This window comes from Zea mays, chromosome 4 (assembly GCF_902167145.1).
Source record: "Zea mays cultivar B73 chromosome 4, Zm-B73-REFERENCE-NAM-5.0, whole genome shotgun sequence".
NCBI lineage: Eukaryota > Viridiplantae > Streptophyta > Magnoliopsida > Poales > Poaceae > Zea > Zea mays.
In genome coordinates this window covers 29,993,154-30,010,455 of record NC_050099.1, presented here as the reverse complement: position 1 = coordinate 30,010,455, position 17,302 = coordinate 29,993,154, and the positions used below count along the sequence as shown (strand labels likewise).

General features: G+C 49.9%; 2 protein-coding genes across 2 annotated transcripts; one reads left to right on the top strand and one right to left on the bottom strand.

Annotated features, from left to right (window-relative positions):
• Positions 1-12,315: 12,315 nt before the first annotated feature.
• Positions 12,316-13,737, bottom strand: LOC103653005 (pentatricopeptide repeat-containing protein At1g77360, mitochondrial). Its single transcript, XM_008679983.2, has one exon. The coding sequence runs from the start codon at positions 13,735-13,737 to the stop codon at positions 12,352-12,354; it is 1,386 nt and encodes a 461-aa protein (XP_008678205.1). The 3' UTR covers positions 12,316-12,351.
• An 816-nt stretch (positions 13,738-14,553) lies between these two features.
• On the top strand, positions 14,554-16,790 carry LOC100275424 (uncharacterized). The gene is given in 2 exon segments (NM_001149499.2): positions 14,554-15,598; positions 15,674-16,790. Coding segments are annotated over 2 exon segments (1,938 nt in total). The 5' UTR covers positions 14,554-14,653; the 3' UTR covers positions 16,667-16,790.
• Positions 16,791-17,302: the final 512 nt, after the last annotated feature.

Below are 17,302 nucleotides of genomic sequence, written 5' to 3'. Positions count from 1 at the left end.
GCGCCTTAGAGAGTTTGTATACATAGTTAGGGTACTCACTATCTTCAAAGCCGGGAGATTGCTCAACATAGACCTACTCCTTGATTGGTCCATTGAGGAAGGCACTTTTCACGTCCATTTGGTAAAGCTTGAAGCCATGGTAAGTAGCATAGGCAAGTAAAATGCGAATTGATTCTAGCCTAGCTACGGGTGCATAGGTTTCACCGAAATCCAAACCTTCGACTTGTGAATACCCCTTGGCCACAAGTCAGGCTTTGTTCCTTGTCACCACACCATGCTCGTCTTGCTTGTTGCGGAAGACCCACTTGGTTCCTACAACATTTTGGTTAGGACGTGGAACTAAATGCCATACCTCATTCCTAGTGAAGTTGTTGAGCTCCTCTTGCATCACCACCACCCAATCCGAATCTTGAAGTGCTTCCTCTATCCTGTGTGGCTCAATAGAGGAAACAAACGAGTAATGTTCACAAAAATGAGCAACACGAGATCTAGTAGTTACCCTCTTTTGAATATCACCGAGGATGGTGTTCACGGGGTGATCTCGTTGGATTGCTTGGTGGACTCTTGGGTGTGGCGGTCTAGGAACTTGTCCATCCTCCTTATCTTGATCATGGGCATCTCCCCCTTGATCATTGCTCTCCTCTTGAGGTGGCTCATCCTCTTGATCTTCTCCTTCATTATCTTGAGCCTCATCCTCATTTTGAGTTGGTGGAGATGCTTGCATGGAGGAAGATGGTTGATCTTGTGCTTGTGGAGGCTCTTCGGATTCCTTAGGACACACATCCCCAATGGACATGTTCCTTAGCGCGACACACGGAGCCTCTTCATCATCTAGCTCATCAAGATCAACTTGCTCTACTTGAGAGCCGTTAGTCTCATCAAACACAATGTCACAAGAAACTTCAACTAGTCCAGAGGACTTGTTAAAGACTCTATATGCCCTTGTGTTTGAATCATATCCTAGTAAAAAGCCTTCTACAGCCTTAGGAGCAAATTTGGATTTTCTACCTCTTTTAACAAGAATAAAGCATTTGCTACCAAAGACTCTAAAATATGAAACATTGGGCTTTTTATCGGTTAGGAGTTCGTATGATGTCTTCTTGAGGATTCGGTGTAGATATAACCGGTGATGGCGTAGCAGGCGGTGTTGACCGCCTCGGCCCAAAACCGATCCGAAGTCTTGTATTCATCAAGCATGGTTCTTGCCATGTCCAATAGAGTTCTATTCTTCCTCTCCACTACACCATTGTGTTGTGGCGTGTAGGGAGAAGAGAACTCATGCTTGATGCCCTCCTCCTCAAGGAAGCCTTCGATTTGAGAGTTCTTGAACTTCGTCCCGTTGTCGCTTCTTATCTTCTTGATCCTTAAGCCGAACTCATTTTGAGCCCGTCTCAAGAATCCCTTTAAGGTTTCTTGGGTATGAGATTTTTCCTGCAAAAAGAACACCCAAGTGAAGCGAGAATTGTCATCCATAATAACTAGACAGTACTTACTCCCGCCGATGCTTATGTAAGCTATCAGGCCAAATAGATCCATGTGTAGGAGCTCGAGTGGCCTGTCAGTCGTCATGTTGTTCTTGTGTGGATGATGAACACCAACTTGCTTCCCTGCCTGACATGCCTACAAACCCTGTCTTTCTCAAAATGAACATTTGTTAGTCCCAAAATGTGTTCTCCCTTTAGAAGCTTGTGAAGATTCTTCATTCCAACATGTGCTAGTCGGCGATGCCAGAGCCAGCCCATGTTAGTCTTAGCAATTAAGCAAGTGTCGAGTTCAGCTCTATCAAAATCTACTAAGTATAGCTGACCCTCTAACACTCCCTTAAATGCTACTGAATCATTACTTCTTCTAAAGACAGTAACACATATATCCGTAAAAAGACAGTTGTAACCCATTTTACATAATTGCGAAACTGAAAGCAAGTTATAATCTAAAGAGTCTACAAGAAAAACATTGGAAATAGAGTGGTCAGGAGATATAGCAATTTTACCCAATCCTTTGACCAAACCTTGATTTCCATCCCTGAATGTGATAGCTCGTTGGGGATCTTGGTTTTTCTCATAGGAGGAGAACATCTTCTTCTCCCCTGTCATATGGTTTGTGCACCCGCTATCGATGATTCAACTTGAGCCCCTAGATGCAAAAACCTACAAAACAAATTTAGTTCTTGATTTTAGGTACCCAAACGGTTTTGGGTCCTTTGACATTAGACACAAGAACTTTGGGTACCCAAACACAAGTCTTTGACCCCTTGTGTTTACCCCCAACATATTTGGCAACTACTTTGCCAAATTTGTTAGTCAAAACATAGGATGCATCAAAAGTCTTAAATGAAATGTTATGATCACTTGATGCATTAGGAGTTTTCTTCTTAGGCAATTTAGCATGAGAGGATTGCCTAGAACTAGATGTCTCACTCTTATACATAAAAGCATGGTTAGAACTAGAGTGAGACTTCCTAGAGTGAATTCTCCTAATTTTATGCTCGGGATAACCGACAGGGTACAAAATGTAACCCTCGTTATCCTGAGGCATGGGAGCCTTGCCCTTAACAAAGTTAGACAATCTTTTAGGAGGGGCATTAAGTTTGACATTGTCTCCCTTTTGGAATCCAATGCCATCCTTGATGCCAGGGCGTCTCCCACTATAGAGCATACTACGAGCAAATTTAAAATTTTCATTATCTATCTCATGCTCGGCAATTTTAGCATCTAATTTTGCTATATGATCAGTTTGTTGTTTAATTAAGGCCATGTGATCATGAATAGCATCAATGTTAACATCTCTACATCTAGTGCAAATAGTAACATGCTCAATGGTAGATGTAGAGGGTTTGCAAGAATTAAGTTCAACAATCTTAGCACGTAAAATATCATTGTTATCTCTAAGATCGGAAATGGAAGCATTGCAAACATCTAATTCTTTAGCCTTAGCAATCAATTTTTCATTTTCAATCCTAAGGCTAGCAAGAGAGGCTTTCAATTTTTTAATCTTAGCAAAAGAACTAGCATTATCATCTCTAAGATTGGTAATTGAAACATCACACACATTTGAACTCTCAACCTTAGCAATTAATCTAGCATTTTCATTTCTAAGGTTTGAGATAATGTCATGGCATGTGCTTAGCTCACTAGATAATTTTTCACATTTCTCTACCTCTAGAGCATAAGCATTTTTAACCTTAACATGCTTCTTATTTTCCTTAATTAGGAAGTCCTCTTGGGTGTCCAAGAGTTCATCCTTCTCATGAATAGCACTAATTAATTCATTTAGTTTTTCCTTTTGTTGCATGTTTAGGTTGGCAAAAAGGGTGCGCAAGTTATCCTCCTCATCACTAGAATTATCTTCATCACTAGAGGATGCATATTTAGTGGAGGATCTTGATTTTACCTTCTTCCTTTTGCCTCCCTTTGCCATGAGGCACTTGTGGCCGACGTTTGGGAAGAAGAGTCCTTTGGTGACGATGATGTTGGCGGCGTCCTCGTCGGAGGAGGAGTCGGAGGAGCTCTCGTCGGAGTTCCACTCGCGGCACACATGGGCATCGCCGCCCTTCTTCTTGTAGTACCTCTTGTTTTCCCTCCACTTTCCCTTCTCGTCGTCGCCCCTGTCACTGTCACTTGATAATGGACATTTTGCAATAAAATGACCGGGCTTACCACACTTGTAGCACACTTTCTTGGAGCGGGATTTGTAGTCGTTTCCCCTCCTTTGCTTGAGGATTTGGCGGAAGCTTTTGATGATGAGCGCCATCTCCTCATTGTTGAGCTTGGAGGCGTCAATGGGGAGTCTACTTGATGTAGACTCTTCCTTCTTCTCCTCCGTTGCCTTGAATGCGACCGGTTGTGCTTCGGGCGTGGAGGGGCCATCTTGCTCGATGATTTTCTTTGAGCCTTTGATCATCAACTCAAAGCTCACAAATTTTCCTATTACTTCCTCGGGAGACATTAGTGTGTATCTAGGATCACCACGTATTAATTGAACTTGCGTAGGGTTAAGAAAAACGAGTGATCTAAGAATAACCTTGACCATTTCATGGTCATCCCATTTTTTGCTCCCGAGGTTGCGCACTTGGTTCACCAAGGTCTTGAGCCGATTGTACATTTCTTGTGGCTCCTCCCCTTGGCGAAGCCGGAAGCGACCGAGCTCCCCCTCGATCGTCTCCGCTTGGTGATCTTGGTCACCTCGTCTCCTTCGTGCGCGGTCTTGAGTACGTCCCAAATCTCTTTGGCGCTCTTCAATCCTTGCACCTTGTTATACTCTTCTCGACTTAGAGAGGTGAGGAGTATAGTGGTGGCTTGGGAGTTGAAGTGCACGATTTGGGCCACCTCGTCCTCATCATAATCTTTATCCCCTACGGATGGTACCTGTACACCAAACTCAACAACTTCCCATATACTTTTGTGGAGTGAGGTTAGGTGATATCTCATCATATCACTCCACCTAGAATAATCTTCACCGTCAAACGTCGGTGGTTTGCCTAATGGGACGGAAAGTGATGGAGTATGCTTAGGAATGCGAGGATAGCGTAATGGGATCTTACTATACTTCTTGCGCTCTTGGCGCTTAGAAGTGACGGACGCAGCGTCGGATCCGGATGTAGAGGGCGAGGAAGAGTCGGTCTCGTAGTAGACCACTTTCTTCATTTTCTTCTTCTTCTCGCCACTCTTGTGCGATCGAATGCGTGAAGGGGATCCATCCTTCTTCTTGTTAGTGGACTCCCTCGATGGAGCCTTCCCGTGGCTTGTAGCGGACTTCTCTCCGCCGATCACCATCTTCTTGGCGTGATCTCCCGACATCACTTCGAGTGGTTAAGCTCTAATGAAGCACCGGGCTTTGATACCAATTGAAAGTCGCCTAGAGGGGGGGTGAATAGGGCGAATCTGAAATTTATAAACTTAAGCACAACTACAAGCCGGGTTAGCGTTAGAAATATGAACGAGTCCGAGAGAGAGGGTGAAGAACAAATCGCGGGCAAATAAAGAGCGAGACATCATGATTTGTTTTACCGAGGTTCGGTTCTTGCAAACCTACTCCCCATTGAGGTGGTCACAAAGACCGGGTCTCTTTCAACCATTTCCCTCTCTCAAACGGTCACTTAGACCGAGTGAGCTTCTCTTCTCAATCAAACGGGACACAAAGTCCCCGCAAGGACCACCACGCAATTGGTGTCTCTTGCCTCGGTTACAATTGAGTTGGAATCAAGAAAGAATGAGAAAAAGAAGCAATCCAAGCGCAAGAGCTCAAATGAACACAAGTCACTCTCTCACAAGTCGCTATTTGATTTGGAATGAACTAAGTACTTGGGAGAGGATTTGATCTCTTTGGTGTGTCTTGTATTGAATGCTATAGCTCTTGTAAGGTGTGGGAAGTCAGAAAACTTGGATGCAATGAATGGTGGGTGGTTGGGGGTATTTATAGCCCCAACCATCAAACTAGCCGTTTTGTGAAGGCTGCTGTCGCATGGCGCACCGGACAGTCCAGTGCGCCTGCCACGTCACCAAACCGTTGGATTCCAACCGTTGGAGCTTCTGTCTTCTGGGCCACCGGACAGTCCGGTGGTGCACCGGACAGGCACTGTTCAGTGTCCGGTGTGCCATCTGGCTCTGCTCTGACTTAATGCCTTCTACAGACGACCGTTGGCGCGAAGTAGTCGTTGCTCCGCTGGCACACCGGACAGTCTGGTGCGCCACCGGACACTGTCCGGTGCTACACCGGACAGTCCGGTGCTACACCGGACAGTCCGGTGAATTATAGCGGAGCGGCCTCCAGAATTCCCGAAGGTGAGCAGTTCGGAGTTGGAGTCCTTGGTGCACCGGACACTGTCCGGTGGTGCACCGGACACTCCGGTGCGCCAGACCAGGGCACATTTCGGCTGACTTTAGCTCTCATTATTTGAATCCTTTCTCGGTCTTTTTATTGGTTTGTTGTGAACCTTTGGCACCTGTAGAACTCATAATCTAGAGCAAACTAGTTAGTCCAATTATTTATGTTGGGCATTTCAACCACCAAAATCAATTTGGGAAAAGGTGTAAGCCTATTTCCCTTTCACGAACCATGTACGTGCCAGGATCAGCAATTCACGTACACATCAGTTACATAACTGGACATCATCACACAGTGCTCAAATAATAACATAAAAAGGTAATAATAGTCGATTACATCATATGTCTGAGAAATCCACATAGTCTTTAACAATAATCAAAGTGCGAAAACGAAATGTAGATACACGCGGCCTTCACAGGCAGCCGTCTGGGGGTTGCCGCTAACCCACGCCTAAAACTCGTCGTAATCTTGGAACTCCTGGAAGTCTTCCTCTATGGCTTCATCTTCTCCTGAGTAGTGGTTGCAACGCGGACAACCTGGGGAGGGGGGGTGGTTTGGTGTGTAAAGCAAGGGTGAGTACACATCAACATACTCAGCAAATGTCCTGTTTGGCTGTAGTGGACTAGCTTTATGTGTGGGTAAGTCAAGCAGTTGCTTTTAGTTGGTCAGATTATTATTACTAGTAGAGAGAGCCAGATTTTAGTATTAACCCAAGTTGTTAACCCAAAAGTACCCTCTCCAAACGGAAAGAATACCACTTACTATTACCATAGTCAATACCAAAACCATCATTCTCATCACCACCTGTAATCCAAACATCTCTGATCAAGTATCTCTAATCAATGGAGCTCCTTTGGCCGCTCATAACCGCGAGCACGGCTGATATATCAGTTTCATAACACTCTGCAGAGGTTGCGCACTTTACCCACAAGTCGTGATTCCCTTTCTGCCCGGAGATCATGACTCTCTATTGATCACTACCAAGGTGACCCAACAGGGTATCACTATGTAGCCTTTACAAAGATTCCCTGGGGTTGTAGCCGCCCGTTAGGTTTCCTAAATGCACCGCACTCCTCCCCAAGGGGCGAACCAACCTTGGCAGAGCGAGCCGCATACATCGAGTCCCAATAACGGCACGACGGCGAAGCGAACTACCCCCGGTTCCTCTAATTATTCAGCTAAGGGCGTCCCATTCCACACTCATGGTTGCACTGTTTTTCTGGGCGGTCATCCAACGAACAGGTCCTTACGGAGAGGCACTCGAGAAACCGCTCGAGTCCCCTTAAATGCCACAAGTATATCGTCATAATAAAGAATGGAAACAACGTATCATTGATAAATCTCATCATGTTCATTGATTAATATGAAGCACTAGCATGAAGCTAAACCAGAATAATCCAACCTAAATAGGTAAGCAAGGACATGGATAATAAAAGCTAGTCAATCCTTAGGTATAAACTGTGTAAATGCGGAAAGTGAATTAAGGAATGTATAGGACATAAGTGGGTCAAGGGACACTTGCCTTCACCAAACAGATGCTCAGGGTCTTCAACTTCGTGGAACTCGAAGAGCTAGATCACTTGGTTGCCGAAGCTTGACCGTCGATTCCTCGAAGCTCGGAAATGGATCGCAGTCTATTCACGACGCACAATGAATACAAACAGGCACAAACAAACAACCATATATGCATAAGAACATTACACCATTCAAGTAAAACATAATAAAATACGCAAAATAAAGTAGAGTGTGTTACTACGGTCACACGAGGACAAAGAAACGCAATGGTCGAGGCTACGGTCGAGAGGTTATCGCGTCCACACTAAACGAGTTTTAATCATAATATCTAATTCGATATTGTCAAATATAATTAATATCTATAATTTAGTTCGATTAATCCGCTATGCTGACGAATGTCAGTCAAATAAGTAATTTAATTAACACGAGAGATTCTACGCGAGGAGAACTTACAATACACGAAATAACACGACAGCGTGAAAACGACGCGCGGACACGCGCGACACAGCACGCTGACGACACACGAAACAGAGCGCGCGACGAGCGCGAATGACGCGCAACCAACACGCGACTATGAACACATCACGCACGGACAACGCACAGACAACACGTGAATGACGCGCGAAGCAGCACGCCACTTCACATGGAACAGTACCCGCGACAGACGAGAATAACTGAATAGGTGACATGATTATACTAAACGAATGTTAAATAAGTAGAAGGTAGTTAAATTAATATTATCCATGTTAATATTTATTATAAAAGCCCAAGTTGAACACTATACATTTAATCTGTTTAGAATATTAATCCAATAAATATTAATCGAGCGAGCCTTAAGTTAAGTATCTAAAATATATGACCCGACAGATTAACATTGTTAACATGAGTGTTCGTAAGCGTAAACAATTTATTATCACGCGGCAAGGCGAGCGACATGAGTAAGTGGCACACACGACGCACACAAAAACCATAATTTTAATCTGATTGAGTATTCAGTTTACTGACCAACAATTAAATAGGAAATTAATTAGCGCAGGGATAGACGAGGTAGACGGGGGGTAGGGGTAGACGAACGGGTTTGGGGGGTAGACGAACGTCGTGTAGGGGTAGACGGATGTCGTCGGGACCCTGACGACGTGCTACGCGTGCACGAAACAACGCGCACAACAGTGCGCGACACTCGAGGATCACTAACAAATATCGTATTTATTATAAACGAGCATTTGGGCAAGACGTTTGAGTTACTAATATTGACATGGATTTATTAGAGCATAAGTTAACTACTATAAATTAGTTTAGTTAAAAGGTCAAATTAACTAACGTTAGTTAAACAAAAGTATAATTAATTATTAAAACGTGCGACATGGCGAAACAAAAAAATACTAACGCATCGACGATGCCCACCTACGTGCGGACATGGATGGCGCGTCGTCGGTCCTTCGTCGATGCTTGGGAATAGCCGAGCACGATGGCGGCGATGGTGAGACGTGGACACACGGCGAAGGGGCTACGTAGGCTCACGACGTCGCTTGGTAAGGCGAGGGCACTGCGCACGGCGCGAAAGGGCTGCGCGACGCCGATGAACGGCGGTGGTGACTCGGCCACTGCCGACCGGGCTACGGGAGCACGGGGTGCACGGGCCGGCTCGACCAAGCCCCGGCCTTGGCAAGCGGCCGCCACACCGAGCGCAATGAGGGGGAGGAAGAGGGGATGGAGAGAGGAAGGGGGGCTCACCATGGGCGGACGGAGGCGAATGACATGGGCTCGACGTGGCCTCCGGTAGACGGTCATTTTTGGGCGAGAGAGAGACGAGCGCGACGGAGTTGGGCAAGAACTGGCGAGAGGTGCGGGCATGGGGAAGGGGGAGAGGTCGAGCAGGACTGGGGCAAGAATATGGGCAGCGTGGGGGTGGTGGTTGACGAGGTTTTCGCGACGTGGGGCACCTCAGACGGGAGAGAGAGGTGGGGGAAGAGAAACAGTGCCCGGGGGCGCCACTGACAGGCGGGCCCGGCGGCTGGGGGAGGGCGCGACCTAGGGTTTGGGGGCGGGGCTGCTGCACGCTGGTGGGCCGCTGGTTGGGCTGCGGGAGTTGGGGACGCGGGGCAGCGGCTGGGCCGAGCTGGCCTGGCGGCTAGGCGGGACGCCGGCGCGCTGGGGCGCGCTAATGGGCCGGCTCGGGCACGCGCGATAGCGCTGGACCGCGCGCAGGCCAAGGAGGGAGGGGGGAAGCAGGGATGGGCCGCGCGGTGCGCTGGGCCGCAGGGGCTGAGGGAGGAAAGGCTTTTGTTTTTATTTGATTTTAGTCTATTTCTATCTTTTATCTATTTATATTTTAATTTAAATATAGTTTTTTTGAATCAGAAATTCAAATATACCTCTTGAGTTTGAATGGATGCACCACCACAACAATTCAACATACCATAAAATATCTCGGCATGTTATGCAAAAATCAAGGACCCTTTTAGGTTCTATTTTACTACACTCAACATATGTATATATATACACTCACACGCAAAATAACTCTCCACTATTTAGTTAAAGAAAAGAAAATTAAGGAAAAGAGAGAGAGAGAGTAACACCCGAATTTGGTGGATATTAGAAAAGAAATTTTATACCCCAAATTCAGGGTGTTACATTAAAGTTCTAGAAAGGAAAAAAACATAAACACATATGTAGTGGAGGCATTATGTATTGATATTATCCATAAAAGTTTGGTAAATTTTTGCCTTGCATTGCTACACATGGCTAGATTTGCTATATGTTCCCTGGTGTAAACCAACCTCTCTGTGCAACCGTGGAAATTTTTAATCTGGGACGCGTGATGTTGATCCAAGGGGCATGCAGGGGAGTGAGAGGGGATATTTGCAAAAGTGTGATTACGAGTGTGCGGTTAAGTGCAAAATTATCCACTCCCGTGCGTCCCCTTGGATCAACATCATGTGACTCAGATTAGAAGTTTGCACGGTTGCACGAAAGGATTGGTCTGCACCAGATATATTCCCATTTATTTATCTATATCACAATGTTAGCATATTGGTAAAAAGAAGGATTATGGTACTAAAGTGAAAGGTGTGAAGATGAAGCGGTGGTACTGTACATGCATGTAGTTTGTCATGGTAAACAAATTATAAAACCTATAAATATTCCAAAGTGTGGGTAGGCCACTTCTGAAAATGGCAGCATTTTGGAATGGAGCGATCGAGCAGCGAATAGTTGGCTCGATCAGGGCATCTCGATGTGTCATATAGTATACTAGATGTGTGCCCGTGCGTTGCAACGGGAGTATGCTGGAATGAGCATCAACAGTTCAACATGGGAGATCCACGGACGGTCGCAGGCCTTTGCATAGCTCCTCGAGGCCCATTGACACCTTCGACGTGCTCGTGGCGGTCCTGCTGCTCACCTTGGTGTCCTGCGTCTTCGGCCGGGTGTGCGCGGGCCACGCCGAGGGGCCCAACGAGCGGTATGACTGCAGGAGGCTGGCTCCACGGTGGTGCGGCTGGCGGGCTCCTCGATGGACCGTTCTGAAGTGGGAGGCGAAGGCGGCGTCGCCCGTAGTAGAAGTGCCCGCCGCATCACCGCCATTCGAGGAGCCGTAAAGAAGCTCCTGACGTTGAGGTTTATTTTGGTCCTTTTACTTCCTTCTCTTCCTGGCCATTCACTCCATTCTCTCCTGAGAATATTGTTTATCACGGATGGAATGCCTTTTCTTATAAATATTTCAGGCCTCTCAATTGTTTTGTACGCCAATAGCTCTGAAATCGTATATTAGACTAAACACTGAAGTTGCATGCTGATGAGTGAATCCTGACCTGAACTGTGACGATAGTTCTTTGTTGTTTTTTGTACTACAAATCGATTGAAAGCTAAGGTGACAATCCGAGTGCTGGTCTGATATTTTTGCTTTTTATCTATGGAATGCCTAAAATAAAAGGGTTAGCTCAACAATGTAAAATTATTCATGAATTTGGCATTCTAAAAAGTGTCCTCGCCATGCCCAAACCCAGTCCTATCGTCTTTTTTATTCTGTTTTAGCTGCAGTTCAACCGCTCTGAAAACTGCCTGGTGAATGCACATATTTTTCAGGTTGTTTTGGCAAAAACTGCATAAGAAACTCAAGGGCTACCTCCGTGTCTTTTCTAAAAATTCGGAAGGTGTCACTCTGTTGCTTCAAATCTGTTTCTATTTGTTTTGGCAAGATTGAAAGGGTTGAGGATATCTCATCCAGTTTGTTGGAGTAGGAGTTCAGAAGTAGTCAGAACAGTCAGCTGATCGGAGATGCTTTTGGTGTTGCTCTCAACAAGAGCTTTGAGATCATCTTGTCCCTTAAGCTGCAACGGCACAAATAAATTAGTCGAACTCCGTGTCTGTCAAAACAGAACGCAGGAGGATCAAGGACAGAAGCATCATTTATGCTTACATTTTTCTGCAGCAAAGCGTCTAGGCGAACAATCTTTTGTTGTATGCTTCCAGCTAATCATGACAAATGCATGCTTTCAGTGACGCGCTAGGACATAATTATAGTGCAAAAACTCATAAACAAAGTGTAACTTCTGCATTATAAATTCAGGTACCAATTAGGACTTACAATCTAGGATGCAGTTTAATCAACAATTGAGAACCAAATCTGTACCTTATGAATACTTCAGCAAAGGTGAGATTTCTAATGTCCCAAGGATGGTACCTGCACTTGTCAAACATAAAAGCTCGCTACCTATTTTATTTAGACACAATTAAGGCAATAAGGCCTACTGGAGTTTCTGCATACTCAAGGGTTCATGGGCATCCTAGGCTCCCAGTAGTGGAATCAGCAAGGTATGGCTCATTCGAACCATATGTGGAGAAGTTTAATTCCTTATTAGTGAGAGCAGAAGATAGAAAATGCAGAATTAGGAAGTGAGTGACACAAGCAAATAATCAGCAATCACATACAAACAGTGGTACTCAAGTACACAGTCAATTACACCCATGTGGAAGGAAAACATACCAGCTGATTAAAGCATTCATGTGCAGCTAATATCGCTTTAGCCTTCTTGCAATGTTGTCATATGATTGGTGCCTGCCAGCCTTAGCAAAAGCACGCTTCATATTCTCCATTGTGGACCGTGACAACTCAACTCTCATGTCAATCATCTCATCAGCACGCTTCGTCACCTCAGTAAACCTGCCAAAATCAAGCAGCCCTGCTATTAGCTCTTTGGCAGAGTCCTCAGCTAGGGTAATGTTGTGCTCCTCAATACAGCGCCACACGTCGATTGATGCAGATGGGTTAAACTCCTTAAAGAACAAGCTGATAGCAGCAGCGCAATTGGATGCAGTAGGTAGTTGCTCATTCTTGCTCATCTCCGTTAGGAAACTTTCAGCCTCACGAGCCTTGCGATGCTTGATGAATCCTTCCAGTATGGTGTGGTATGTGACAGAATTTGCAAAGACGTCGTTGAGGGGCATTTCGTCAAGCAACCCAAGAGCATCGTCTATGCTACCAGCATTGCAGTGGAGGCCAATCATGGCGCTGTACATTGAGAAATTGGGAACGAGGCCGGCTTCAGAGACCATCATGTGCCAGATGGCTACGGCGTTGAGGTAGTCACCCTTGCGGACGACCAGATCCACAGCTGTAGAAAAAAAATTGATCCCCGGCAAGCAGCCCTTGCTCCGCATCACCTGCAGAAATTTGAAGGCCTCGTCCAACAGGCCGCCCCGAACGAGAGTGGAGAGGAAGGAGTCGTACGCGGATACGTTGGCTGCGTCCCAGCCGATGCGGACGACCATCTCGCCAAAGACGCTCTTGGCGCGCACCGCGTTCCCCTCCTTCTCCCATGCCTCGAGCAGTATCGCGAACGTGTCGCCGTCGGGTGGGATGGTGGCCTTGGTACGCTCGAAGACGTCCTGCGCATCCTGCACGCGACCCTCGACGCGGCAAATCGCCGAGAGCAGCGAGTTGAGCGCGACGGCGTCGTGCTTGAGGCCGTAGCGGTCCATGACGTCTAAGGCCGCGATTGCATCTTTGATGTTGCCAGCGGTGCAGTAGGAGGCGAAGGTGGCGACGGAGACGAGCCCGCTGCCGCCCTCCTGCTTCATGGAGCGGATGGCGTCCCACATGGACTCGAACATGGCGGCCTTGCCGAGGATGTCGACAAGGAGGTTCCATGCGTAGGCGGTGTGCGACACGGACTGTCCCGCCCAGCGGAAGAAGCGGACGGCGGACTTAGGGCGCTTGTAGCATTCGCGGGACTTGAGCACCAGTTCCTCGACCTCGGCCGTGGGGCCGATGCCGCAAGCGGACAGCGCCGCCTCCACCTCCCCCGCCGGGACGCGGCAGATGATCTCCAGAAAAGCCTCCGCGCGCGGGTTCGCCTCCTCCTCCTCCCTTTCGGGGCTCTTCTCCGCCGTAATCATCAGCGAAAGTGCTCCTTTTCTATTCTACTATCCTATCTACTAATCCCAAATACTCTTATCTCTTGGGTCGCGGCTGGATTTCAATCCGAAGGGCGGGGCGGAGCGGGAGCACGTCCCTGTTGTGCTGGGCGCCGCGCCGGTTCTTGAGGAGCATGACGCGGTGCGCGCCGCGTCGAGCGCCAGATCCTGGTGCTCCCTGGAGCACACGTCCGCGGGGCCCAGGCGCCCGAACGGTCCGGCCGCGGGGTCCCCGTCGAACATGCCGAGCCGCATCTGCACGGTGACTGTGTTGAGGAGCGCGGCGTCGACGTCGGTGTCGGCGACCTTGGCCGCGACGACGACGGAGCCGGCATAGAGCGCGAGGAACGACCCGTAGTCGAGGTCGAGGCCGGCGCGGAGGCGGAGCGTGGCGGCGGCGGCGTCCTCGGGGGTGCGCGTAGTGGGTCGCGGAAGAAGACGTTGACAGAGTCGCAGTCGGAGACGATGTAGCCGTCCAGGCCCCCAGCGCCCGCGGATGGTGCCGTCGACGGAGTCGCAATCGGGCGTGCGGTGCGGGCGGGGTTTTCGGGACCCCGGAGGCGGGGGCGGGGGCGGGGGCGTGCGATTCGCGGGCGGCCTGGCGGGCGCGACGTGCGCGACGTGCGCGTGACTCGCGCGGGCGCGTGCGAGATCCTCGGCGGCGGGGAATCGCGGCTAGCGCCCGCGAATCACGGCGTTGGGTGGGCGGGCAACGGGATGCTCGGCTGGGAATCGTGGCTGAGTGAGGGCGGGCGGGGGCAGTTGTAGAGATATACGGAGGCACACTCGTGCTTTCCCAGCACAACTCATCACTCATCAGCAATATAATACCCAAGATACAATCTAGGCAGCCTACAATCTAACGTACTCCAGGCTCCAGCTGATTTGTCCACGCGGCATGGCGACGGCCAGCGCCGCTTCAAGCTTCCTCGTCCCGGCGACTGCTATCGCCCCGACACCCTCTGCATGCCCATCCACGGTTCCCAAGAACAAGAAGAATGCTGCCGGCCGGCGGCGGCGCACATTGCAGTGCAGGGCCAGCGGCCGGCGGGGCGACGACGAAGACAGCCGCCTCCTCTGGCTGCCCCGGCGGGAAGTGCTGACCGGTCTGGGCGGCGTGGCCGCCAGCTTCGTCGGGTACCCGGATCTGGCTTCCATCGCCCTGGAAGCGAACCCCGTGGAGAGCTGCCGGCGGGGCGAGAAGGTGACGGAGAAGCTGGTGGAGTGCTCGGACCCGAACAGAGACTTCCCGTGCCCGCCGGCGTCACGGGTCCCCATCGTGGACTTCACGCCGGAGGCGAGGGTGACGCGCGTCCGCAGGCCGGCGCACCTCCTGGACCCGGAGTACCAGGAGAAGTACAGGGAGGCGGTGGGGAAGATGCGGGCGCTGGACGGGTCGAACCCGCTGAGCTTCGCGGCGCAGGCGGCCGTCCACCAGTCCTACTGCGACGGGCACTACCGGCTGGACCCGACGGAGAAGAACCGGCCCTTCGACGTGCACTTCTCGTGGATCTTCGCGCCGTGGCACCGCATGTACATCTACTTCTACGAGCGCGCCCTCGGCCAGCTCATCGGCGACGACACCTTCGCGCTGCCCTATTGGAACTGGGACGCGCCCGCCGGCATGGGGATCCCGGCCATCTTCAAGCAGGGCGTCTCCACGGCCGACAACCCGCTGTACGACCCCTACCGCAACATGGAGAACATGGACGCCCTGCTCGATCTGGACTACCTCAAGAAACCCAGACGCGACACCATCCCTTTCGAGCCGCCGACGGACCCAGCCGCGCGCGCCAAGTACGACGACGCCGTTCAAACCAACCTGTGCACCATATACCTGCAGGTCCGTATTTGCATTGTACGTATAGCAAGTCCTGACTGTACGATGCATGACGCTTTGTTGTATTTGTACGTGTAGCAAGTCCGTGACGGCAAGGGCCCCCGTGCTTTCCTCGGCGAGAAGCTGTGCAGCGAGTCGAGCTTCCGGGTGAAGGAGATCAACGAGCGGTCCAAGCGGAGGCAGGCGGACGGGCAGAGCAGCAAGGTGAGCCCAAGCAAGTCGCAGAGCCAGGGCACGCTGGAGCGGATGGCGCACACGACGGTGCACGTGTGGACGGGGCGGGCGAACCCGGCGACGTGCAGCGCGGAGCAGGGCGGCGTGGTGGGGCACGACGGCAAGCCGCACTGCCAGGTGGACATGGGGTTCCTGGGCACGGCGGGGCGTGACCCGCTCTTCTACTCGCACCACGCGAACGTGGACCGGATGTGGCACATCTGGTCCACTAGGCTGGGCGGTAAGGGCTTCGACGACCCGGAGTGGCTGGACACCAGCTTCGTGTTCTACGACGACTACCGGAGCCCGCGGCTGGTGCGGATGAAGTTCCGCGACGTCCTGGACGCGACCAGGCTCGGGTACACGTACGACAAGGAGTCGGAGGCGGCGCTGCCGTGGCTGAACAGCAAGCCGACCCGGTTCTCCGGCGGCGGCAAGGCGAAGGCGAAGGCGGCGCCCAAGGTGGCGTCGGAGTTCCCGCTGACCCTGACGGACGAGGCCGTGGACGTGCCGGCGGTGGCGGTCCCGGCGCGGCAGGCCGGGAAGGACCTGGTGCTGCTGATCGAGGGCATCGAGTACGACCCCCAGATCAACAACAAGTTCGACGTGGTCATCAACGTGGCCCGGGAGGACGCCGCGAGGGTGGGGCCTAAGGACAGCGAGTACGCCGGCAGCTTCAGCGCCGTGCCCAGCTCCAACGCCGCCGGTGGCACGCTGGTGGGCAAGTTCACGCTCGCCCTCGACGGCGTGCTCGCCGACCTCGGGCTCGCCGGCGCGAGCGCCGTCGACATCGTGCTCGTCCCTCACACGGAGGGCGAGATCAAGCTGTACTTGCCCCCGACCATCGAGAACGCGTGAGAACTGAGATGAGATGAGACCCGCCACGCACTGCTGGCTGGCTGTTTCGTCTGTTCACCGTCCCCATGAGCCAGCAGTGGCGATTTTTAAGTTCTAATTGAAGTAGTATATGCCGTCCTGATAATCCTACCGCTTTGTATATATGTTGCCTGGAATTATAATCTCCTCATATTATATAATCCAACAAATTTTGAACTAAAATTATTGAATTATATAATTTAGATAAATTATAAATCCAAACAAACACCAAGTTTATAAATAATGAAACGAGGAAGGGTGCTCTGTGCTTATGCACGGATATTACAATGCCACTTTTTTTAAAAAAAAACATGAGCCGACAATTTTCTGTTTTCAAAAAAGTCAGGAACATGCGTGCAGGGCCAACAACAGAGAGAGCACAGGGGTCATGTCCTCCTAATGCTACCCTAATTTTATAGTAGCTATTATTTTTTAACTAATTCTCATATAAATAATAAAAAATCCTTTTAACTGCCCTCTAATATAATTTGATCCCTAATTTCATATTCTGGCTTGGCCCTTGCATGCATGCTCCAGCTACATACCTAAACCCGACGCTGGCCTTTCAACGCAACTACCGACACCTTATCTTTCGACAAATGACCAAGGCAGCGCGGG

What these genes read in the sequence shown, in the direction of transcription:
- LOC103653005 (XM_008679983.2), bottom strand. Translation starts at nt 13,737, where the DNA reads ATGATTACGGCGGAGAAGAGCCCCGAAAGGGAGGAGGAGGAGGCGAAC.